Below are 26,183 nucleotides of genomic sequence, written 5' to 3' on the forward strand. Positions count from 1 at the left end.
ATCTATTTTTTTTTAGGAGGGAGTAGATTACTTATGCTTTTGTGAGGTTATAATGCCTCCATTTGGACTAGCGAAACACTTTCACTCAAGTTGAACAATTTTCGTTAATAGCCCATTATAGGTGAAGATCAGGAGCCTTACTAGTACAAAGTGGACAACAGTGAGGATCAATTTGGAAAACTTTTTAACCTTTGTTAAATACCAAACCCTGCATATAATGAATCTTAAGAAACCAACTTTAGATATAGTCATACAATTTTTGTAGATTATACCCTAATTTATAACACATTAGGGAATATTTATTTTAATATGATTACTAACCCTAATTTGTTTTGCTCTCTTTTTGTTTCATGATCATGCATCATCATAAAACACTTGCATATGGGAAGTGCTTACCATTGTGTGAATATCAGGTAGAAGATTTTCAATCTTACTACAAAAACTCCATCATGATGTTCTTAGCTACAAAGCCCATCATGTGTGAAGAAACTAATACTATGATAACTCTATCATTAGAAGCCTAAAGTAGAATAGAAAATTGTTTAAAAGAATCTAAACAGGAAACTCTTCCTAAAGAAAACAAACTAGGGCTTTAACAAAATAACATCTCTGAGTTGGTCGAGATCTGGCATCGTGTAACAACTCTTAGGAAGATGGCTTTTGAGGAAAAATATGGTCATATTGCTTCCCTTCTTAAGGTACCTACAAAAAATCAATTGATAAGAGCTCTAATTCAATTTTTGGACCGTACTTATAGATGTTTCATATTCAACGAGATAGATATAACCCCAATGATTGAAAAGTATACTACATTGTTATGGTTGCATCTCTTAAATCTAGATAAAATTTATTGACAAGGTTTAAAACTTAGATCTAAAAAAAAACTTGCTTATATGATGGAGGTTCCCACTCAGAATATGAACTCATAGATCCAAACAAAAGGAAAAAGTTATTACATCCCGTGAAAAATTTTACATGATTACATCGTCAAACATTTAGAGGATGAACGAGGCATAAAATTGATAGCTTCAAAATTTATGGCTTGATCATATTCCCAAAGGTCCTAGAGTACATTGAGATATTAGTTATTAACTTTCTCAAATAGATGGACAGTAAAATTAATCATGTTCCTTTTATATTGGCAAAAACTTTTAGATTATTGAATCACTATAGAAAAAGAGGAGGATGCTTCATAAGATGTGTATAATTACTTTATATTTGGGTAAAAAATCATCTTCAGCATCCTGCGGGTAAATTTTATCCTACTTATAACAATAAAAGTAAGCAATTGAAGAATTTTGCAATGTTGAGTGGCCAGAATCAAAATCCAAAAAAAAATAGGCATCGATTTTGCAAAATCTTACCAGTGCTCAAGTTATATAAAAACCTCTATGAATGCCATGAAAATCCATGTTGTACAAGTGTATTGATAAATCATGGGTTCCACTTTTAGGATTATGAGAGGTATGAGCAATGCTCTGACAATGGTCCTTCGACAATTAGGGTTTGAGCAGGTCATTCCAATTATTTATAGGCTTAGGGAATTAGAATTCTCTTTCGAAGAACCAAAAATTTTTATAAAGGTGAAAGAGATTATCAAATAATGGAAACAAATCCAAAGAGTAGATCATGGGGGTATATAAACAAAACCACACTAAGTATCTAATATAGAGGGGACAACTCATCAAAAGTAAAGTTGCTCTCAAAGAAGAAAAACTATGCCACCAAAAAGATGCCTATCGTAAATAGGTCCATGAAGACATGAAGATTATGAAGCACAAATTTAAAGAAAAAAAAGAAATATAAAAGCTTGAAAAAAAGAGGCTTTAGTATGAGATTAATGAATGAAAAAATAAGACTGAGGATAGTGAAGCAAAATTTCAAAGGCTTGAAAGAGAACAAGAAAAGATGTCTGAAAGCTTGCATAAGTCCATCATTTTTTATGACCATTGAAGTTAAAAAATTAAAAAAAAAAATGCAAGACAACTTCAGTCCAATTTGTTGTCTAAGAAAAAAAAGCTTAGCCAGTCCATAGAAAAAAAAAAGATATTGTAAGTTCTCGTAAATAACTTGAAATGGCAAATGGCCATTCAAGTCTTTAGAGAAGAACAAGATCAATTCAAACTTGGAGTAAAAAAACCATAGTATTGGAAGAAAGAATGTCTACTAAAGGAATTTCAAGCCATTTTCTTACTATAATAGATAAGAGAAACTAGTTTCAAAGAAAAAGACATAGCTTAAAAAACTAAACAAGTAAAGGAAGAAATCTACCTAGGACAGCATAGCCAATGTTTAATCAATTTTCTAGATAATGCGTACGAATAGTAAAAGCATACGAGGCACTTCTTTTGAAAATTTCAATATTGTATAGCAAACTCAAGGTTGTAATGTTACAATTTGGATAATGTGACGTTATGACTATTCAATTTTGGACTTAAAATCTTTTACAAATATTGGATATATAACAAGCACATCCTTTCCATTCATACATTTATGTATCATATGTATTTTTCATTCAATTGTTAATCTTAAAAAAATACATCATGACTAAAAAAAAGATGACTTCAAAATAACAAATCTTATCAAAGAGTTTCCTTTAAAACATTTAGAATGGAAGTGATGGAGAAAACTCAGTTTGAGATGTAAGAGTAAATGATTAGGTTTTAATAGAAATTGATAGAACAAATGACTAGGTCTAAAAAAGAGACTCGAAAAGAAATGGCTACAATGATGGACATGATAATGAAAATTACTAAAGGAAAAGGGGTAGTCGAAGAAGTAACCACTAAGAAAAAGCCTCAAGCCCAAGAAAATAATAGTGATAGGGAAGATCTATTGTATCCACTAAGGTTCACTGTACCTTATGCTCAAACCTCTCATTAAATGCTTTCATAAATGACAATTTAAAAGCTACCATATACTCAGTTTAATTTGCCTTTCTTCACGATTCAACCACGGAGTCAAGGACATGTTGGTCTAAACATTGGGGCAAGTCATGTTAATCCCATTATGATTGCATATTTGGATGATATAAGAGAACAAGAAAAACTAAAAAAAGGTACATTCGAATAATCTAAAAATATAAAAGTGCAGCAAAAATTAGATCTATTGGAAGAAAAGCTATGAGCTGTTAAAGGTGTGAATATTTTTGGCACAATTGATACGAGTGAACTCAATTTGGTTTTAGATAAGTAATCTCACCAAAGTTTAAAGTACTAAAATTAAAAAAATATGATGGAACCAAATGCCCCATGGCATATATCACCATGTTTTGTAAAAAAAAATGATCGAGCATACAAACAATAACAAGTTACTTATCTATTATTTTCAGGATAACCTTACTGAATCAGTTATCAGATGGTATATTCAATTAGACATGAGTCATATTCATTCATGAAAAGATCTAGCCAAAAAATTTATTACTCAATATAAGCATGTCATAGATATAGCTCCAGATAGATTGTCTTTACAAAACATAAAAAAGAAGGTTAACAAAACCTTCAAAAATTATACCTAAGGATGGCAATATGTTGTTGCCTAAATTCAGCCTCCTTTCATCGAGAAAGAAATAACTATTTTGTTTATCAATACCTTTTAAGCCCCATATTATGACAAGGTCATTAGTCATGCCATAAAAAACTTTGCTAATATAGTGATCACAGGTGAGATAATAGAAAATGTCATTAAGAATAAAAAGCTTGAAAGATGTGATGTTTTTAAATTAAATAAATAAGGATCACCTAAGAAGAAAGAAGCATAAGTGCAAGCTATCACCACTGAAAAACCAAAACCAAGACCTTTTACTCCATACCACTCATATCTTGCATACCAATCTTTTTACCCAACCATTTTCAACATTTCTCAAAACCCATACCATTACCAACTAGTACAAACCCAAATACCTTCATTCCAAACCAATTTTCATCTTTAAGCACCTCTACCACTACCTTTTTCTCAGTCAAACACCACAGACTTTAATCAAAAAAAATTTTAAAATAATCAAGAGTAACAATGATTTGATCTAATTCTTATGACTTACTAAAAATTATTCATTCGATTATTTCAGAAACACTTGATAGGCCGACAACCTGTAGAGCCTTTAAAACCTCTATATCCGAAATGGTATAATCCTAGCTTCCTGTAACTATTATTATGGGATTTAGGGCCACTTTCTGAAAAACTGTATAACTTTCAAACGTAAGGTGTAAAACTAAATTTTAAATTTCATAACAAAGGTTGGGCTAAGTGTGAAGGCTAATCCGTTACCTAATTATAAAAGGGGATCAGTAAATGCTTTAAATAGCGAGACAACTTATAATACTAAAAGAGAAGTAAGCAAAGTCAGAACCTCTATAGATAAAATATTTGCTACCTAAGTGAAAGCCAATATGATTTGCCCAATACTTAAAAACACAGAACATGGGAATTTAACATGTAATACTAATCAAATTTATGAATTCTATATGTGGACAATTAGTTACTTCATTCGGGATTATAAAGCCTTTATACAGGAATTGTAAATGATGATGGATTCTTTTCTAATTAAATTTTGTGAGAAACATGAACAGAATTCAGTAAATGTTATGATGGGAGATTCATCTAAAAACAAGCCTTACCGAATGAATTTTAAGCCTGTTACCATCTTTTATGAAGAGAAACAACATATTAAGGTTGATAAGCTAATTTGTATGAATTTTGAGCTTGTCACCATCTTTTATGATGAGAAATCAAGTGCTAAAATTAATGAATCAATTTGTACAACTATACCAAAGGTGAAAATTGAGGTCCTTAACCCATTTTCACACAAAACTGATAAGGCAATCCCTTGAAAATATGATTGCAATATCATATCACGAGGTTTGGATAATAAATCCCTTCAATCTAGCTCATGTGATATAACGTAGCAAACATAATTGATGTAAGAGACATAACTCGAAGTGGGTGGTGCTATACTCCAAAAGCACAAAAAGAAAGCACGAAAAAAAAAATAAAAGAAAGAAAGGTGAGCTTAAAAAAAGAAAATAGACTACCCAATGACCAAAAAACTTACTCGATCCCAGTTTTAGACCTATACATAAGAATCTAGTTACAAAAAAAGAAGCTTGTGAATTCTTAAAACTTATTAAACACAGTAAGTATAGTGTGGTGGAGTAATTAAATCACTTATCAACTTAGATTTCTATGCTTTCATTATTGTTGAATTCTAAGCCTCATAAAAATATCTTGCTTAAAATACTCAATAAGGCTTATGTAGCTCATAATATATCTATAGAGAAATTTTATTACATAGTGAAAAATATCACACCAAAAAATTTTATATCATTTAGTGATGATGGGATTTCACCTAGTGGTAGGGGTAATGCTAAAGCCATGCATATCTTCATAAGATACAAGGATCATACATTGGCCAAAGTGCTCATGTTAATGGATCCTTTTTAAACATCATGCCTATGATCACACTATCTAGATTGCTAGTTAACCTATCTTACATGAAGATGAGTCATATGATAGTGAAGATTTTTTATGGGACTCATCGTAATGTGATAGGCGATATCAAGCTACAAATCTAAATTTGGCTATGTACTTTTCATATAGTCTTTCAAGTCATGGATACCACTTCTTCTTACAATTGTATTTTAGGAAGGCTATGGATTCATATAGTAGAAGCTGTCCTTTCCACTTTGCATTAGAAAGTAAATTTCATAATTAATGAAAAAATGGTCATTGTTACCAATGAAAAAGATCTATTGGTCACTAAACCATCAAATGCATTATATGTTAAAGCGATTAAAGAAGTCTCAAATTGTTCTTTTAGATCCTTCAAATTCGTTAATGTAACTTATATGGGCGAAAGATCAAAAGTGCTTATTCTATGTCTATCAAGAGCTTCCAAAATGGCCTTTTAAAAAATGGCAAGAAAAAAATAACAAGTGTGAGCTAACTTACAAGGGATGAAATGACCATAAATAATACCTAAAAAGGATGATCGATTTGGTTTGGAATACAAGCTTACTCGAAAAAGAAGAATGAAGTTCATAAAGGAGAAAAAAAAAAGGTTGGTTCAATTTTTAGTGTAAAAGGTAGAAATTGAAATCCTATCTTTTTTTCCCTTTATAAAACTTTTATCTCAATTGGCTATATCTATCCAGATGTAGCACGAAGCATAGAAAAAGGGCTTGCACCATTATTGAAAGATATCTTTGTTGAATTTTCAATATAGAGGATGAGAGAAAAAGAGATGAACGAAAATCTAAAAAGTCCATAGGTGTAACTTACTCCTCTTAGTGCAACATTAAAGAATTGGCATTTTGAAGAGCTTCTTATTATTTTTAAATTTTTTTCAAAGTAATGTGTTGAACTTAATCTAAATGATTTGTTAAAAGCATTAAATGTCTTATATGTGTTTGTTTCTTTATTTTCATTTGAATAAATGTCAAGCATAACACATTTGTCACATTTCATTTGTTTTTTTCATTTCAATTCCTACCATTACTATACATCCCTCTACATTTTGTCCATTTCACTTATTTTCAAGTACTCAAATAATGAATGTGAAGATCATTATGACAATATTTGAGGATTTGATTTTGAAAATTCTATTTATATTGATGAACTTGATGATGAAGAAAATGTGGAAGACTATGCAATATCCCCAAAACTATTAAGATCAATGGAACATAAATAGTAACAAATCATGCCTCATCAATAAGCCACTGAAGTTGTGAATCTAAAGGATAAAAAAATTAAAAATGAGGTTAAGATTAGTACTTCAATGCCATTACTAATAAAACAAAAGCTAATAAAGTTACTACATGAATATTTGGATGTATTTGCCTGGTCGTACCAAGATATGCCAAGGCTAGACTTTGAAATTGTAATACATAGCCCAAGTGCAAACCTATTAAATAAAAGTTAAGGAGAATGAAACTTGAAATGTCATTAAAAGTAAAAAAAAAAAAAAAGATGAAAAAGCAATTTAATGTAAGATTCTTAGAAGTAGTCAAATATCTTGAATGGGTTGCGAATATAGTTTTAGTACCTAAGAAAGATGGCAAAGTAAGAATGTGTTGATTATTAGGATATGATAGAGTAAGTCAAAAAGATAATTTTCCATTACCCTACATTGACACATTGTGGATAATACCATTAGGCACTCACTATTTTCATTCATGGATGGGTTTTCAAGCTACAATCAAATCAATATAGCACAAACAGATATGGAGAATATTACTTTTTGTGACATTGGAACCTTCTACCATAAAGTCATTCTTTTCAGTTTGAAAAGTGTTATGGCAACTTTCAATGAGCGATGGTAACTTTATTCCATGATATGATGTACAAAAAAATAAAGGTGTATATGGATGACATGGTTATCAAATCCCATGAAGAAAAAATCATGTGGCTAATCTTAGAAAATTATTTGAAAGATTAAGAAAATTTCAACTTAAGCTCAATCCAACTAAATGCACTTTTGGTGCAACTTTAAAAAAATTACTTGGATTCATTGTCAGTAAAAAAAAGAATCGAAGTGGATCCAAATAAGATATGTGTCATCAAAGAACTACCACATTTACGTACATAAAAAAAAATAAAAAGATTTTTAAATAGATTGAATTATATTACTCGTTTTATTTCTTAACTTATAGCTAAATGTGACCCTATATTCAAGATTCTTCCAAAGCACGGGGTAGAAAAATAAGATGAAGATTGTCATATGGCATTTGAAAATTTTAAAGAATACTTATCAAATCCACCAGTATTAACACTATTTGTCCTTAAAAGAGCCCTCATCTTGCATTTGACAGTGTATGATAAATCAATGGGATGCATTTTGGGCCAACATGATGAAACGGGAAGGAAAGAACAAGTCATTTACTACCTGAGTAAAAAGTTCACCGATTACGAGTCTAAGTATTTTTCATTAGAAAAAATATGTTAGACACTAGCTTAAACTACTCGTTTGCTCAGACAGTACATGTTATATCATACCACTTAGCTCATTACGAAGTTGGATCTAATCAAGTACATCTTTGAAAAATATTTATTATCAAGAAGAATAGTAAGATGGCAAGTGTTACTTTCTGAATATGACATTATGTATATGTCCCAAAAGGTAATTAAAGAAAGTGTTATTGTCGAATTTCTCACAAAATACGCTTGTGAAGATTATGTGCCTGTTGCATTCAATTTTTTAAATGAAAACTTAATGTTTGTATTGCACATAGATGAAGAAGAGCAAAATGAAAATGCATGGAAGATGTATTTTAATGGCGCATCAAATGCTTTAGGGCATGGTATAGGAGTAATTTTAATATCTTCAAAAAAAGATTATTACCCAATCACTATAAAACTAAGTTTTGATTGCACTAATAATGTGGCAAAATATGAAGCATGTGTCATAGGTCTTCAAAGTGCTCTAAAAAGGAAACTTTGTACATTAAAAGTTTATGGAGACTTTACCTTAATCATATATCAGTTGCAAAGAGAATGAAAAACCATATATTCAAAGTTGGTTCTATAGCAAAAGTACATATCAAAATTTATCAAAAAATTTAAAAATATTTAGCTTCATCAATTACCCCGAAAAGAGAATCAAATAGCTAATGCTTTGGCTACGTTGGTGGCAATGTTCAAACAAAATGAAAATGTTGAAATCTAACCCATCAAGTTGAGTTTGCAAGAAAAACTAGCTCATTGTTCAAATGTTGAGAAAAAAGTTAATGAAAAACCATGATATTCTAACATATTATAATATGTCAAGTATTAGCAATATCCAGAGCACATACTAAAGAATGATAAAAGAACTATGAAAAAACTGGTGATGAGTTTCTTTCTGGGTGAGAAAATTTTATATAAAAGAAGTTAAGACTAAACACTATTGAGATATGTGAATACTATTGAAGCTAAAAAATTGTTGGAAAAAATCCATAGAGGTGTTTGTGGAATTCATGCAAAAGATCATATGATGACTAAGCAGATCATGAGAGTAAGATATTATTGGTTGACAATGAAAAAAGATTGGATCGATTATGCTAGAACATATCACAAATGTTAAATTCATATAAACAATATACAAGTTCCTCTAACATCATTGTATGTCATATCAACACTTTAGCCTTTCTCTATATGGGGAATAGATGTAATAAGGCCCATTACGCCAAAAGCTTCAAATAAATATCGATTCATTTTAATGGTGATCAACTACTTCACAAAGTGGGTAGATGTGGCTTTATATGCTAATGTGATAAGAATGGTGGTCTGTAAATTCATTAAAAAAGAGATCATGTATCGATAAACTTTTAAAAAAGATCATTTGGATAATGCTCTTAATTTGAATAATAAAATAATGAATGAAGTTTGTGCTTAGTTCAAAATCAAACACCACAAATTGGTGCCTTATCGTCCGAAGAGGAATAAGACAATTAAAGCGGCTAATAAAAATAAAAAAAATTATTGAAAAAGTGATAAATGTGTATAAAGATTGGCATGAAAAGCTGTCATTTGCATTACATGCTTATCAAACTTCAATTCTCATATCTACAAAAGTTACACCATTTTTATTGGTTTATGAGATGAAAGCAGTGTTGCTCATCGAAGTTGAAACTCTTTCCTTGCACGTTCTCATAGAAGTCGAGTTGAAAGATATTGGATGGGTTCAGGCTCGTTATGAACAGTTGAATCTCATTAAAAAAAAAACTAGTTGCATTTTACTATGGTTAACAGTATCAAAGAAGAATGATTCGAGCTCATGATAAGAAAGTTTACCCTCGATAATTTCAAAAAAGAAAATTAGTTTTGAAAAAGGTTTTTCCCAACTAATAAGATCCTTAGAGAAAATGGACTCATAATTAAAAAGACCTATATATAGTGAAAAAAGCTTCCTCTAGTAGGGCATTGATCTTGGCAAGAATTGATGGAGATGATTTGTCAAATCTAGTTAATGCTAATGTAATAAAAAAGTACTATGCTTAAAAAAATGAAAAGGCAAAATGAATAGATATTTGAGTTAAAAACCTAAAAAGGTGACTTAGAAGCATTGAATAGAATGGAGCAATTCTCAATATGTGCTAGAAGATCTCATTGGTTTTGGGCTAGCTTGGTTTGCTGTATTTTTAGAAAGTCAAGAGGCATCAATCAAGGGTTTTCAAAAATGAATCCATGATAAATTAGTTCATGATGATCTGAATATTCATTATGTGATTATTTGTTTTTCTTGTTATATATTTTTGGATAATACATGAATCACTTCTCCCTTTTACTAATATAAAATACCCCTTTGTTTATCTTTCTTTTGTCCCTATCATTAAAAGGAAAAACGTGCAATATGTTATAATTGTCATAAAATTCAAAAGATGATGAATAAACAATGACCATGAAAGACACATATTATTTTGAAAGAAATTTAAAATGATAAGATGAGAAAAGAAGCCTCTAAGTCATAACAATGGTAGACTTTGAATATGGAAAATCATGGAAAAAAACCTTATTAGCCGAACTTAATCAGTTGTTGGAATGCATGGTATTCAAAAAGAAAAAGGGAAACAGACAATGAGAAATTTTAAAAATTAAAAAAAAAGACATAAAATGGAAAAGCAAGAATATAGTCTCTTCATTTGCTTCATGATCATAATTCATTGCATGACATTGCAAAAACATGAAAATGTCATTCATGCATGCATATGAGACAATAGATTGAAGGGTCTAAAGACAATCCAAGACCAACCAAAGAAAAAGTCAAAAATAGAAAAGATGTAAACCCTTTGTTTAGAGGAATCTTTCAAATACCATTGCTTTTCAGATTTTTTAATTTAAAGTTTCATTGCCTCTGGTCAAAGGAGCCATTTAAACTTTCATAGCCTATGGTCAGATTAGTTTTTTTCAAAGTTTCATAACCTCTAGTCAGAAGAGCTTTTAATTTTATGAGCCTCTAATTAGAGAAGTCCATCAAAATTAGGCATAATTTATAAGACCAAAAAGCATAATCTATAAGTCCTCTTAGATTTTAAATTAAAGTTTCATAACTTCTAGTCAAATAAGCATATAAATTTTAAAATTTCAATGCCTCTGATCAAAAAAGCCTTTTAAATTTTAAAGTTTTAGTGTTTTTGGTTAAAGGAGCCATTTAAAGTTTCACAACCTTTAGTCAGATGAGCTTTTTTTTTTTTTAATTTTCAAAAATTGTCAAGCCTCTACCTAAAGAAGTCTTCCAAATTTTCTTTCAAAAAAATATTTATATATTTATATATATTTACTAAAAATAAATAATTATTAGTAATAATAAAAAATGTAAAATAATAAAATAAACAAATAAATATTAATATTTTAATTTAAAATAAAAGGATAAATAAAATAATAATATTATTAAGGAAAAGTAAAAAGAGCTTTATTTTCCCATAATTTTACAAGTAAAAATATTTTTTGAATTTCGCCAAAGTGTTGGAATAATTCAAGAAATTATTTTTGCTAAAAAAATAAAAAATACTAATAACAATTATTAGAGTTTTTCAGTGAGTCAAGATAATTTAAAAATTATTTTTCACTAAATAAATAATAATAATAATAATATTTCTTTCAATAAATCTCTCAATTATTACAAATATATATTTTTAGATTTCACTGAAAAGTCGAGATGATTCTAAAATTAGTTTAATAAAATTTTGAAATTTTGTCAAAGAGTCAGGATAATCTTAAAATTAGTTTAAATAAATAAATAAAATATCTTATGATAAAATTTTGAGAATTTTCAAAATTTTTTCTGAAGAAAGATTTTCTATAAATTTCACCAAAGCATTAGAAATTTTATATAAATACGAAAATAATAATAATACTAACTTCAAAACAAAAAAAGAAAATGTGTTTCATAAATAAAATTTAAGAAATTAAATTTAAATACCAAAAAAATCATATCATCAGAATTGAAATTGAAAGATTACACATGTTTAATTGGTATCGTTTTTCAAACGCGTGACGTAAAGGTACTAATACTTTTCTCATTTGTAACTATACTCTCGAACCTAACTCTGATTTCGCAAATCTAAATATCTTTTAATAAATCTTAAGTAATATTAAAATTTTTATTAAAAGATAATATTTTTGAGTGACCAATCACACCTGTTGGGATTTACCTTGAATCTCAGAATCCCACATCGAAAGTTAAGTAAGTTTGAATTTATCTTGTATCCCACATCGGGAGTTTAGTAAAGGTATAAAGGGTTTCACCCCTATAAATAAGATGTTTTGATTTTAATTTAGTAACCCCAGAGAGTTAGACACCAAGAGAATAGCTAAGTGAGTAGGCTATTAAAGGGTGTAATTGGGTTTTGGGTTAAGTTTTGAGTAAGGAGTTTTAGGAGACTTTTCTCATTCTAAAAGTCTCACAGTTGTAAAGATTTATTTGTTAGTGGATTGTGTTTGGAGTAGGCCATTTTGAGTTGGGCCAAACCAAATATATTTGTGTGTTCTTATTCTTGATTTGAGCTTGCTATTTTGTGTGTGGTTGCTGTGCGTGGGTATTGTTGTTTTTCCCAATAAGTGGAATCAGAGCGAGGTTCGAGGTTCGAGGTTTAAGGTTCGTGGGTTCAAGAGATCGTGAAGCAGTGTTTGAAGATGTCTGAAGAAGGTATGTCTGGTATGTCTATGCCTAAGTTTGAGATTTCGTTATTTGATGGAAAGAGTAATTTTATGTTATGGCAAAGTACGATTCAAGATCTGTTAGTACAACAAGGGTTGGATCAGGCATTAGAGAGTAGTAAGCCTGAAGAAATGTCTGATGCTAATTGGAATAGGATTCAGAAGAAAGCTGTTAGTACTATTAGATTGGCGCTAGCTCCAGAGGTAAAATACAGTGTGTTGACTGAGAGTACTTCGAAGAGTTTGTGGGATAAGCTTGAAGGTATTTATGCTTCGAAGTCGTTGACTAATAGATTATGTTTGAAGATGGATCTGTATTCTCTGAAGATGGAAGAAGGTATGAGTCTTCATAATCACCTGAATGAGTTTAATAAATTGGTTTCTCAATTGCTAGCGATTTCTGTTGATGAGTTAAAAGATGAAGAGAAGGCTTTAATTTTGTTGGCATCTTTGCCCAAGTCTTATAGGCCTTTAGTTCAGACTGTGTTGGTAGGTAGATCTACTTTAAAGTTGGATTATGTGACTGCTCTATTGCGTGAGAATGAAAGGTTTATGGGAGCTCAAAACTCTATCACCTGGGGGGAGTACACTAGCTGTAGAGGGTTTTGATCGAGGGAAGACTCAAAAGAGGATTGATGGATCAAGATGGAGATCTAAGTCAAGAGACAGAGATTACAGTGATGTAGAATGTTATTATTGTGGTGAGAATGGACATATCCAAGTACGCTGCAGGAAGCTGAGAAGGGATATGGCTGCTTTCAAAAGGGCGAATGATGAGAATAAATCAGATGAAGAAAAAAGTGATACTGCTGCTGTCTTGTCTGATGATGATGATGTTGTTTTGACAACTTGTGTGGATGAGACCCAGACGTTGAAAAGTGATAAAGGTTGGGTTTTAGATTCAGCTGCTACAGTTCATGTTTGCAATGATAGGAGCTGCTTTGTAGAGTTGAATGAGAATGAAAAGTATGGGGATATTGTGGTTGCTAACAAAGAAAAAGTACAGATTCAAGGCATTGGGAGTGTTCGCCTTAGATCTCACAATGGTGTTATTAGGACACTTCGTCATGTAAGGTATGTACCAAATTGTCACTACAATTTGATTGCTTTGGGTGAGTTAGCTTCTCGGGGGTACACATTTTATGGTAGTAATGATTGATTAAAAGTGTACAAGAATGGTAGTATGATTCTACAAGGGAATAGGGTCAATCACTTGTACATGTTTGATGGAAGCTCAGTTGCTGGAATGCCTATGATGAAAGAAAAAAAGAAAGGTAAGCATGTTAGCTTTGCAGATACTGTTGAAGTGTTTGGAGATTCAAGTCAAGGGAGGATTTGTTGGGATTTGCCTTGAATCTCAGAATCCCACATCGAAAGTTAAGTAAGTTTGAATTTGTCTTGTATCCCACATCGGGAGTTTAGTAAAGGTATAAAAGGTTTCACCCCTATAAATAAGATGTTTTGATTTTAATTTAGTAACCCCAGAGAGTTAGACATCAAGAGAATAGCTAAGTGAGTAGACTATTAAAGGGTGTAATTGGGTTTTGGGTTAAGTTTTGAGTAAGGAGTTTTAGGAGACTTTTCTCATTCTAAAAGTCTCACAGTTGTAAAGATTTATTTGTTAGTGAATTGTGTTTGGAGTAGGTCATTTTGAGTTGGGCCAAACCAAATATATTTGTGTGTTTTTATTCTTGATTTGAGCTTGCTATTTTGTGTGTGGTTGCTGCGCATGGGTATTGTTGTTTTTCCCAACAACACCATACAGAAAAGATTGGTGGTGAGTTTGAAAGTTTTCATCAAGTCTAACAATCGAGTCTCCCTGAACGAAAAATCATTATAACAACACTAAAACCAAAAGCAAATAAATGTATATAAGTAACAAATGAAGGAAGTGGATATACTTAAAAGAATTTTCAAGGTACCCAGACAAGAAAAGGAAAGAAATTGAGGGTGCGAAGCAGAAAGGAAGAAGCTTTGGCATAAGTAAAGAATAAAACTTGGAAAATTATGTGGGATAGAATGCATAGTAAATATGAGTGTAGTGAATAGTAGTAGTATCTAATTCATAGATATGCAAATTAAAAAATCAAATGGATCAAGTAGTGGTAGTAAAACTTGAAGGAGAGGGTGAGTACAATGAGAAGGGAGGTAGTGGGGGCAGATACCGAGGAAACACAGCAAGCAAAAAATGTTTTTCTCGTTCTTTTTGCAATTCCTGTGGACCCCACAAACCACAAAGAAAGTCTCTGCCATTGATCCCTCTAACCATGCAGGTTTCACCACCATTTCCATTATCTACTCTTTTTCTTCAACAGTCCCACAATTAATTAATAGTAATACCACTTTTCGAGAAGTTTCTGAGAAGCTTTCTTTAGTTTTTTAAGTCCAAAATTACCTTTTAATTATCTTTTCTTTTACATTGCCAATCTATCTCTTTAATACATATCTATCTCTTTAATACATAATGGGATAGTTTTTATTATAAATTATAGATTGAATTGTAAACAAACTGCAAGAAATGCTAAATAAAATATGAAAAATATACAAATTTAATGAGCTATATAATAAATTTGCAAGCAAGAATTAATAATATAAATAAAGTAGAGGACAAAATCTAGATGAATTTTTTTGAATTTTTGTGAAATTTTTTCTTAAAAATGATTTTATTAAAATTTTAATAAAAAATTTAAACCAATAGATTAGTAGAATTTAATGTGAAAATTAATAATATTAGTTTTAAACCCGTGCAATGCACGGGTAATAATTATATATAATTTAATTAATAATTTTTATATAAAAATAAAAAAATTTTAAAATATACATATAAATAGACATTTTTTATTTTAAATGAAATAAGTATTCTTGACACAATTGTTTTTTTAAATATATAACCTATCTATAATACATAAATTCATATGAAATGTTGCATTAAAATATAATTTTAAAATATTCTACAAATTTCAATTATAGATAACATTAGAAAAAAGTAAATAAATTGGGGACAGTACATAGAAAGTTAAGTCAATTCATATAAGCTAATAAAACATATTATACAATTATTTAGTGGAAAAAACTAATAATTTGATATAAAATGAAAAAAAATAGAATTCAAAAAGTAAAATAGTTATAAAAACTTTGGTTGATCAGGTAAAAATTTACAAAAAATATATTTTGAGTCAATTCAAAAACCCAACATTTCATAATCTAAGTGATGGAGAAAGTTATAAAAAATTTTGAAAAATAACATTTAACGAGATATGATTGGAAAGGGAAAAATATTTTGAATTAAATCAAAATTGTAAATTTGGTTTTGAAAGGAGTTAATATTTAAAAAAAAAAGGTAAGAGTGATATTTCCAATAAATTATCATGATTTTAGGATAAATAGATTTTAACTATACATTTAATATTTAAAAAAAGTTTAAAAAAAAAGTAAGATAAATAGATATTTGAAAGAAAATTAATATAATTAATTCAGTAAAAAATGAATGTTTTGACACCAATTTACATTTGTAGTAGATTTTTGTACAATTGTATGGACTAAAATATAAAAATTAGAACAATTATGAAATTATCAAAACTAAAAGAAATATTGATAAAGAGTTCTAGTTATATATTTTGAGTTATAAATTTATGTGCATTGATTTGAGTTAAAGAAATCCAAAAAAAGTGTGAATCCATATTCTTGTATTTCATTGCATCTCTAGCTACATCTTCCAATCCAAGAAAGATGATTACAATGACAATATGATATCGCATAACATAAAAATCATTGTTATCTAAATAAAACTCAATTAAAAATTAAGAAAATTAATTAAAGCAAATGGTTATAGATTTAAAAATACTATTAACAAATTTATAAAATGAGATAACATTATGTTTAAAATATCATAATAAATGTACTTTTTAATTAGTTTTAATATTGTTTGTATTTTATTTTTTAATAAATAATTAAACAAAAATATGCTTGTATTTTGATTTTGTAATAACGAATAGAAAAAAAATATGACTTATTTAAAAGTTATTCCCGTCATCTTCAAACATACTCATGTAAAAATAAATTTAATATCAATTAAAATGAAAAGAAATCTTATATGAATTTTAATAACAACTACAATAGTACAAAAAATCAATTAATTATTTATCCAAGTTATTAGCACAAACGTGCTAAATCAAAAAATAATGTTGCAAATCAACTGGAGCTCACAAAAAAAAAAATAAAAAAAAAACTATAATCAAATTAAAAATGAATTATAACATCTCATTTTAACATAAAAACTATTAAAGAAAATAATCAATCAAATATTTTTTGAATGATGCCTTAAGTTTGAAAAAAAATGCCAAATTGACAATATCATTGGTAATTCTTTTATAGTTGCTAAATCTTCCTTTGATATCTTCTTCAATCCATTTCAAATCTTATGAGTAGAGTGATTTTTGTATAAAACATATAAAGAATGAAATCTAATTATTAAAAATCACTATACTCCTAACCAAGACAAATAATTACTCCTTTGGACTTCTACAATAACTATTTCTTGAGACAATCCACATGTCAATTATATAAGCTATTCCCATTAGATAATTTTCTTTTTTTGCCTAACGTTTTGGCTTTTATATATTTACTATTTTTACACTTATCCGATGTACGGATATATAATTATATGTAAAAATTTTAATTATAATATAAGATAAAAATAAAATATTTTTAAATATAAATATAGATAGACATATTTTTATTTTAAATTAAATAAGTACTATTGACCACGATTATGTTTACTTTCAAAATACATAAACTATAAAAAATATATAAGTTCATTTGAAATGTTGCATAAAAAAATAACTTTTCAAAATGTTTTACAAAATTTCAAATGTAGAATGAAAATAATATTAAAAAAAAACTTAATAAATTTGTGAATTGTAAAAAGTTACATTCAATTCATATAAGATAATAAAACATATTATATAACTATTCAATTTATTTAAACTTATTCACGTAATCTAAACATATTTGTGTAAAAAAATACAACTTAATATGAAAAAATAAAAGAAACCTTATATGAAATTTAATAAACAATTACTATAGCAAAAAAATCAATTAATAAAACATCGATATTTTAATATAAAATATTGTTTCCTTAGATATAAAAACTAAAATAAAACTACATACATTCATATAATTCCGGATAACTAAAAAAAATTATTTACCAAATTTCATAGAACAAATCTACTACATCAAAAACAAAATACGTCAAGTAATTGCAACTGTCAAAAATAAAAAAATCCACTAAAATGTAAAAGGAAATACAAAAATTTATTTGTAATTCAAAAATAATAATAAAAAAAAAACCAATCAAATATTTTTTGAGTGATGCTCTGAATTTGACAAAGTGCCATATTGAAAGTATCCTTGATAATTCTTGGATAGATGAAAACCTTACTTCTCTATCTTTCTCAATCCGCTTCTAAACCTTCTGTGTAAAGTAAGTCTTTCTCTGACATCATTGTTAGAAAAGAATTGCATAATTACAAATAAACATGGAAAGAATTAAATCAAACCATTAAAAACCACTAAACTCTCTAACCAAAGCAAATAATTAATCTTTTGGACCTCTACAATAGTATGCTATTTCTTAATATCAACTATCTATAAACTTTGGCTAAACCACTTGTATACAAAATTCAAATGCAATAGATTTGTATATGAAATACATATTGTATTTCATAATATAAAAGTTAATACATTAATTCAAAGGAAAAATATATTTACAAAAATATAATACTAAATAAATGAAATAAAAGAACATATTACAAATAATAATAATAATAATAATAATAATAATAATATTTACAAAGTTATAATCATACACCACCTTTTAGATCTTATTATAAAATAAAAAATTGGTGTAAAATATAAAAAAAGTACCATTATTTAAACAATGCGTAAAGGAAAATGAAAAAAAAAAAAAGTACTAGAATACAAATGCAAAATTTTTTACGATAACTGTTGTATTTGTCACTTTCATCGGGTCATCATTATATTTATATATAACACATAATAAATTATTTTTAAATAAAAATATATCAAATCAAATCTATTAAAAGACAAATGACATTTACTTATGGCATTCCACATGTCAAAAAATTAAACTATTCATGTAAGATAAATTGTCTTTTTTACTAAAACTTTGGTCTTTTATATACTTATATAAGACATATATTTAATATATTGATTTTAAAATGATTAATAGATTATCAAATCAATTACAATTAATTTTAATATGTCAAATTAAATTAATTTTATTATCATTATTACACTAACTTTCAATTCTCTCTTTTCATTTCTCCTAACTACATTATATATATTATACTTAGACTATTTTAATTGTTTAAGCATAAATTATTATCAATTTAAAATACTACTATTTTAATTTAATTCTTAATTTATTTTAGTCATTCAAAAAATAAATAAAATTCATTTCTTACGTATTAATAAAAAACATTGAATGGTTTATATAATAATGAAAGTAAAATATTTGAAATTAAATTTATTTTACCATTAAATTCTAAATTTTAAAATTTAAATGCATAATTAATTATGAACATATATCAATTTATTAAATTATTCACATGTCAAAAATGTAAACTATCCACATCAAAAAAATTTTGTTAGAGACTTTGATTTTTATATATTTATATAAGATTTTAAAATCTCTCTTTTCATTTCTTTCAAGCACATTGAATACACATTATATTTGACTATTCTAATTATCAAGCATAAATTACTCTCAATTAAAATACTATTATCTTGATTTGGTTCTTAATTTATTTTAGTCATTCAAAAAATAAATAAGATTATTTTCTTATGTATTAATAAAAAACATTGAATTTGTTTTATAGTAAGAAAAATTATCAAATACATTAACGGTGGTGTTTTTTAACTCCACAAACAAGATTAAAATAGTAACATTTGTCCCTTATATAGTTGAAAAAATTAATTTAAAAAAGAAGTGAAACATGTATTATCGTTTAAACTATGCTTGTAAAGTTAAAAAACTTCATTGTCAGTATATCAAATAAATTTTTCTATAATAATGAAAATAAGATATTTAAAATTTAATTTAATTGATCATTAAATTTTTAAATTTAAATTTAAAATGTATAATTAATTATAAACATATATCAATTTATTAAATTGTCTGCATATCGAAAATGTAAACTATATACATCATATTATTACTTTTTTTGCTATATACTTCTGCTTTTATATAAGATAAAATAAGATATAAGATGTAAAAAATTATTTAAAATATTGTTTATATTTTAAATTTGATTGGTATATATTTAATGGTAAAAGTTTTATCCAAATTTTTACTAAAAGCATTTATCTAAAAATTTATTAAAATTTATTAAAAAATTTTCAAAATTTACAAACTTGATTTGTAGAATAAAATTTTTTAATCTATCAATTTAAAATTTAAATTTTATTTATTCATTTTTAATATAAAATTTCACAAATTTTATCTAAGAAACTTCAACTAAAATTTTCCCTTAACAAAAATCATCTTCAGACATGATCCTTTTATAAAGAAGATATTCTTTGACAAAATTATTCATGAGAATATGTTTCACGTTCTACATATAAGCCAACCATAATCATCACTTTTTTTATGATTAATATTAAGGAGTTCATCTTTTATACGTTAATAATGAAACTTTTAATTGAACAAATAAAATTAAGAAACGACCGCTTGCCTTCCTTTTTTTTTTTTTTTTTTTTTAGTTCTCTGAATTAGTCCAAATCTAAGATTTAGTGTGGCCCCGGTAGAACCGGAACAAAATTTCCATGGACAATCCGCAGGCCACGTCTTTTCATGGATCCAACGGCTAAAAAGTGTAAAAATTAAGTCGAAAGTGGGCCGTTTAGCCATGAAAGCATGATATCACCATCAACTAAAAAAACACCAAAAGAGACTTAAGCATGCAAATTTTGCATTGCAGTTTCCTTGCATGTCGTCAATTACGGTTACATATTTGTCAATTTTAAAATAAAAATTTATCAAATATATTGATAATAGAATTTTTTTAATTTTATAAGTTGAATTAAGATAATAACATATATCTTTTATTTGTCTAAAAAAGTTAATTAAAAAAATTAAACATATATTATCATTTTAATCTCACTTATAAAATTAAAAAATTTTATTATCAATATATCAAATAATTTTTCTTTTAAAATTTTGCTTCCTTTAATTAATCCTCACTGTCATTCCAAATAATCATGATTTTTCATGATTTTTCTTACCATAAAACCTTTTTTCTTACCATAATTGTACATTAAAACCTTCTCATCTCTTTATAAATTCTCTTTTGCCAAGGAGACAAGTGTACCTCACTTTTCAGCTATGGAGTTCTCAAGAAAATTCCATGTAATGTATCTCTATGCGATTTGCCCATCTTTCTAATATTTCAGTTTTTTTTTCCTCAAGAAAATCCTATGTTGTTTTTCTTATTTGCAAGATGTTTCAATTGTGTTTTTGAGTTATTTCTCTCGAATTATTAATTTTGTTGCAATTGATCGATGAAAAAAAGAGCAAAATGTGACAAGAAAGCAAACCTGTCCGCTTTTTTTAGGTGATCGAGGCGTTGATCTCAGCCATATTTTTATTGGGATTCTTGGGTTCTAGTGTAGCAGAACGTCGAGCAGTCAGCCATGCGACGAGTACCATCAGCTTTCCGGCACTAAATTGTCGTAAGCATAATGCGGTTTTGACAGATTTTGGGGGGGTTGGTGATGGCAAAACATCCAACACGCAGGCGTTTAAAGCTGCCATTGCGAATCTCAGCCAGCTTGCCGCAGATGGTGGTGCACAGCTTATTGTGCCGCCAGGGAAATGGCTAACTGGGAGCTTTAATCTCACCAGTCATTTTACACTTTTTGTCCATAAGGATGCTGTTATTCTTGGAGCTCAGGTACAATTTTCAGTCATCATTTTCTCGTTTACTCCCTGTCTGTGAGGACTTTGCTAGGCTTGGTTCATGATCTTACAGCTTTTCCTTAAGATGAACTGAAGAATAGTGAAGGATATACATAATCAATTTTTATCTTATTTAAAAATAATGTCATGACCATTTATCTTGTTTGAAGTATTACTTAAAATAATCTTTCAAAATAACAAACAGGATGAATCCGAGTGGCCTCTACTTCCTATTCTGCCTTCTTACGGAAGGGGAAGAGATGCTCCTGGTGGAAGGTTCAGCAGTCTTATTTTTGGCACCAACCTTACTGATGTGGTCATTACAGGTAACTAAAAACTATGACCTATCATCCTATGGCAATTAAATGTTAGCAAAAAGTCTTGACCAAATCGTTTTAAATAATGGGGGAATTTGGCTTGTAACGTAAGGTAACAATGGCACCATTGATGGCCAAGGTGCATACTGGTGGAAGAAGTTCAAGGAGAACAAACTGACTGAAACCAGACCCTACTTGATTGAGATCATGTATTCCAATCAGGTCCAGATATCGAATCTGACATTGGTTAACTCCCCATCATGGAATGTTCATCCCGTATACAGCAGGTTGATTTGGTCTATATAAACCCTTAGTTGTCCCCATAAAGCCACGTCATCATAATGATTTTCTGATATTTGTTTTGGTTTTTGATGGAATGTGGAATTGCAGTGATGTAATAATCCAACACTTAACCATTCTTGCACCGGTTGATTCTCCTAATACAGATGGAATAGACCCAGGTTTGTTTGCACTCACAGTCGCAAGTTTCTTGTTCTTAATTAGAGGAATCAAATTCTATAACTCTGTCATATAATTGATATATGAGCCTCAATGCTATTTCTTATCATTCCAGATTCATGCTCCAACACCAGAATCGAAGACAGTTTTGTAGTCTCAGGAGATGACTGCATAGCTGTTAAAAGTGGCTGGGACCAATACGGAACCAAATTCAACATGCCAACCAAGCACTTAGTAATTAGAAGGTTCACCTGCATTTCTCCTGACAGCGCCACCATAGCCCTCGGAAGTGAGATGTCTGGTGGAATCCAAGATGTAAGAGCTGAGGACATTGCAGCAATTAATACTCAATCTGGTGTGAGGATTAAAACTGCCGTGGGAAGAGGAGCTTATGTGAAAGACATTTATGTTAGGAGGATGAAAATGACTACAATGAAGTACGTGTTCTGGATGACAGGCTCTTATGGCTCACATCCAGACCCCGGCTTTGACCCAAGTGCATTGCCTATAATCAAAGGAATCAATTACAAAGACATGGTGGCTGATAATGTCACTTATTCAGCAAGACTGGAAGGAATTGAAAAGGATCCTTTCACGGACATTTGCATTTCTAATGTCAATATCAAACTGACTACAAAGCCAAAGGAGTTGCAATGGAACTGCACTGATGTTCAGGGAGTTTCCAACCGTGTTATCCCTGATCCATGTAATTTGTTGCCTGAGAAGGAAATTGACTGTCCCTTCCCTGAAGATAGGCTGCCCATTGAAGATGTCAAGCTGAAAACTTGTTCTGTCAGTTTGAGTTCTGATAATAGTTATAATTTACTTTACTCTTAATGCTTATAATGGATCACATGTTTAGGTTCTTAGGGAAAATAAATAAAATCTTGAGATTGTAATTGATTTTAAAATATATATATATATATATATATATATCTTTGAAAATGTAAAACCAGACAAAAGTTGTGCTTTTGCATTCTTCTAAAAAGGAGAGAAAAAAGATCATTCCTAAAGAACAAATGTTGTATGGATGAAATTATTGTAAGTGTTATTTCATCATCCTTTTCTCGCAATGATTGTAGCTTCTTTTTTACCGTAAACATCAGAAGCATCGTCGTAGTGTTCAGATGTCTGGCTATGCTCTGTGTGATGTCGAAAGGAAGCCTCTCAATTGATGCGACATTCCTGCATTATAACATAAGAGGAAAACTGAATAGATTGGCAGCCATAAGGACAAGACACAAATAGGTACAGAATGTGATATCTCAACTTCTGGAAGATGAAGTTGCTCGTACATCATTGAGCAATAAGTCACGCGGTTCCAGCATATGAATCACTTCTCCCATCGTTGGCCTATGATCTAAATCAGGATCGACACATCGAAGGGCAATCAAGGTAATCCGTTTGAGTTCCTTTATAGAAGGAATTTCTGGCATTTTAGGATCCACTACAAGTGCAATTTTCTTGTTTGCCACCATGGACTTTAACCAGTCAATCAAATAAATCTGTAAAATAGGAAAATTTCATTTTTCAAAACTAGAGGCACAAGCTTCATATAATGCTTAAATAAGTTGACATTAGGAAGTGCTACTTGGGGGGGTTGATTATGATCAGCAGGCATCCTCCCTGAAATGATTTCCATGATAAGTATACCAAAGCTATAAACATCACTCTTCGTATCCAATGGGCTGGTAAAAGCATGATCTTGAGCAGCATAACTGGAGATCCATGCAAATTAAAACATGTTCAACAAAAAAACTTAACTTTGATCACATTTCTCAAGTTCAATTTAGAATGCCTAGTCGCAATGAAAACGAATAGGCAAGTAGAATTCAAATAAACTGACCCTAGCTTGACCATTGAACGAGTGGTTACACTGCTGTGCTCTGGACCCAGCAGCCTAAAAAGTGCAACGTCGGAGATCTTGGGATTCCATTGATGATCAAGTAATATGTTGCTAGCCTTAACGTTTTGGTGGGCAATCTGTGGTTCAATATCTTCGTGGAGATAGGCCAATCTGCAGAAACATAATCTCAATTCTCATCAAGTATATAAATATAGTTTGAGCATATGCATCAACTGAGGGAAATCACAAAAATAATCACTGTAAATAAAATAAAGTAGCTAATCTAGTTTCAGATTGTAGAACTGACCCTTTTGCTATTCCATGGATAATATTCATACGTATGGTCCACGTAAGAGGACTGCTTTGTCCTAGGGACCCATGAAGCCACTGGTGCAGATTACTGTTATTAACATATTCATATACAAGCACCCTAATGAAACAGAAGAATAAATCAGGAGTTTGAGGCATCACCATTCCCAAATTGGTCGAGATACAACTTTAAATTTATTGGATCACATAAAATAAAATACCTGTAACCTTCTTCCATGCAGTATCCTAGCAGCTTGACTAAATTCTTATGTCGAACATGGCCGATTGCCTCAGCCTCTGTTATAAACTCCTCAGTTTGGCAACTGATTGTCACATGATCAAAACTTTATTATAAACCCATGAAAATAATGATGAGTCAATCATGAAGTACGCAGTTACCTGTTACTCAGTAGCTTCTTCACTGCCACTCGTATATCATCTAACAGCACGCCACTGTAGACAACACCATAATCTCCATGCCCAATTAAATTCTCATAGGCGAAACCATTTGTGACAATCTCAACCTCCCTCAAACTGAAGTGATTACCCTTCCAGGTTTCTGAAACCCCAGGTGAAAACTTGGCAAAGGGCTCCAAATCAGCCAGACAACTCTCTTGAGTTGTTATACCAGCATGAGTAGACCATTGGTCAGAAAACATTACCTGAAGCTCAGGCTTTGTCGTATTCATCTCGATCTCCGACATGTTAAGCGGAAGGAGCCTCCTATTGAGTGAGGAGCTGCTGTAAGCACCATGATAATTATTAGGAGCAATGGGGTTTGGCAGGCAAAATGGGGCCTTGTTGGATTTTCTACGACGATAACAGATGGCACACAGAGAGATGACGAAGAAAGCCAAAAGAATGAATAATGTTATGAATGCAACTATTAAGATCCATAATTGCAAACCCAAAAACGAGGTATGCTTCCAGAGCTTTTCCTTGAGATATGATACCTGTGATGACATGCTGCCTAGAGAAAGAAAACGACGTGGAATTACTTGATTTGGGGCTTCATGGTAGAGGAAAAAGAGAGCTAAAAATCATGGTTTTAGCTGCTGAAGAAGCTATAAATAGAAGAGGTTGAGCTTAGCTAGAAGTCTTGGGGTATATTTCAAAAATTTGATGTGCCAACTAACTAGCAGGAGCAGCGTGAATATCTTTGTTTCATTCAATTTACGGATATCGAATGAAAATCACCGTGCTTTCCCACTACTTGAACCAGTAGTTCTATGCAACTTCACAGTGACCTGCACGGCTGCACTATTTTCCCGTGGACGCCATTTACTTTCTAAACAACCCAACCCCACCCTTTACTTCGACCAGGTTGAAGCCTCCGTACATAGAATTTTTCCTTTTTTTTTGTGACACCCTCTGCCGGTTGATGGTTTGCTTTTGCCTCAATTCGCTACCAAAATGGAGAAACACTAAGAAGAAGAGCCTCTGGCAAGTCAAGAGCATGGCATTTCAAGCCGTAGCGCAACTTAGTCAAGCCATGTTATGTTTAATTTTGGTGGGGACTATACGGTTATTTCAGGAACCAAAATTGTTCAGAAGCCCATTTTGTTTACTCTCGGGTTTGGGATTGCTCAACGATATCATTTAAGATTTGATGAAATCTTTAATGGGCACCGTGCATAGTGCTTTA

General features: G+C 29.8%; 2 protein-coding genes across 5 annotated transcripts; one reads left to right on the forward strand and one right to left on the reverse strand.

The window, feature by feature from the left end:
- Positions 1 to 653: 653 nt before the first annotated feature.
- LOC111290124 (putative polygalacturonase) lies at positions 654 to 23,234 on the forward strand. The gene is made up of 7 exons (XM_089768712.1): positions 654 to 698; positions 1,454 to 1,504; positions 21,264 to 21,602; positions 21,813 to 21,933; positions 22,037 to 22,211; positions 22,315 to 22,385; positions 22,499 to 23,234. Exons 1-7 carry the CDS (start codon positions 654 to 656, stop codon positions 23,218 to 23,220), a joined length of 1,524 nt encoding a protein of 507 aa, XP_089624838.1. The 3' UTR covers positions 23,221 to 23,234.
- Positions 22,775 to 26,096, reverse strand: LOC111289267 (putative serine/threonine-protein kinase At1g01540). 4 transcript variants are annotated; one of them, XR_016346283.1, is made up of 9 exons: positions 24,938 to 26,096; positions 24,760 to 24,861; positions 24,537 to 24,659; positions 24,230 to 24,400; positions 23,975 to 24,101; positions 23,679 to 23,888; positions 23,478 to 23,568; positions 22,984 to 23,160; positions 22,775 to 22,888 (listed from the first exon to the last, which is right to left on the reverse strand). XR_016346283.1 is itself a non-coding variant. In XM_022880164.2 (7 exons), exons 1-7 carry the CDS (start codon positions 25,501 to 25,503, stop codon positions 23,551 to 23,553), a joined length of 1,317 nt encoding a protein of 438 aa, XP_022735899.2. In that variant the 5' UTR covers positions 25,504 to 26,096; the 3' UTR covers positions 23,329 to 23,550. The 4 variants fall into 4 exon arrangements, 2 of the variants coding, with proteins under 2 accessions (XP_022735899.2, XP_089624019.1); XR_002690148.2 differs by having other exon boundaries at positions 22,775 to 23,160; XM_022880164.2 differs by lacking the exons at positions 22,775 to 22,888; positions 22,984 to 23,160 and having other exon boundaries at positions 23,329 to 23,568.
- Between the last annotated feature and the right edge of the window lie 87 nt (positions 26,097 to 26,183).

The sequence above is a fragment of the Durio zibethinus genome, chromosome 11 (assembly GCF_047325235.1).
Source record: "Durio zibethinus cultivar Kanyao isolate XHJ-2024 chromosome 11, ASM4732523v1, whole genome shotgun sequence".
Classification (NCBI taxonomy): Eukaryota; Viridiplantae; Streptophyta; class Magnoliopsida; order Malvales; family Malvaceae; genus Durio; species Durio zibethinus.

Bases quoted from the DNA above. Each gene is read 5' to 3' on its own strand.
- LOC111290124 (XM_089768712.1), top strand. From the start codon at position 654: ATGGCTTTTGAGGAAAAATATGGTCATATTGCTTCCCTTCTTAAG. The intron at 699-1,453 runs GTACCTACAAAA...TTCCACTTTTAG, and splicing joins ATATTGCTTCCCTTCTTAAG to GATTATGAGAGGTATGAGCA. The intron at 22,386-22,498 runs GTTTGTTTGCAC...TTATCATTCCAG, and splicing joins TACAGATGGAATAGACCCAG to ATTCATGCTCCAACACCAGA.
- LOC111289267 (XM_089767893.1), bottom strand. From the start codon at position 25,503: ATGTCATCACAGGTATCATATCTCAAGGAAAAGCTCTGGAAGCATACC. The intron at 24,660-24,759 runs GTATTTTATTTT...CTGTTTCATTAG, and splicing joins TGCATGGAAGAAGGTTACAG to GGTGCTTGTATATGAATATG. The intron at 23,889-23,974 runs GTAGCACTTCCT...CCTATTTTACAG, and splicing joins ATCATAATCAACCCCCCCAA to ATTTATTTGATTGACTGGTT.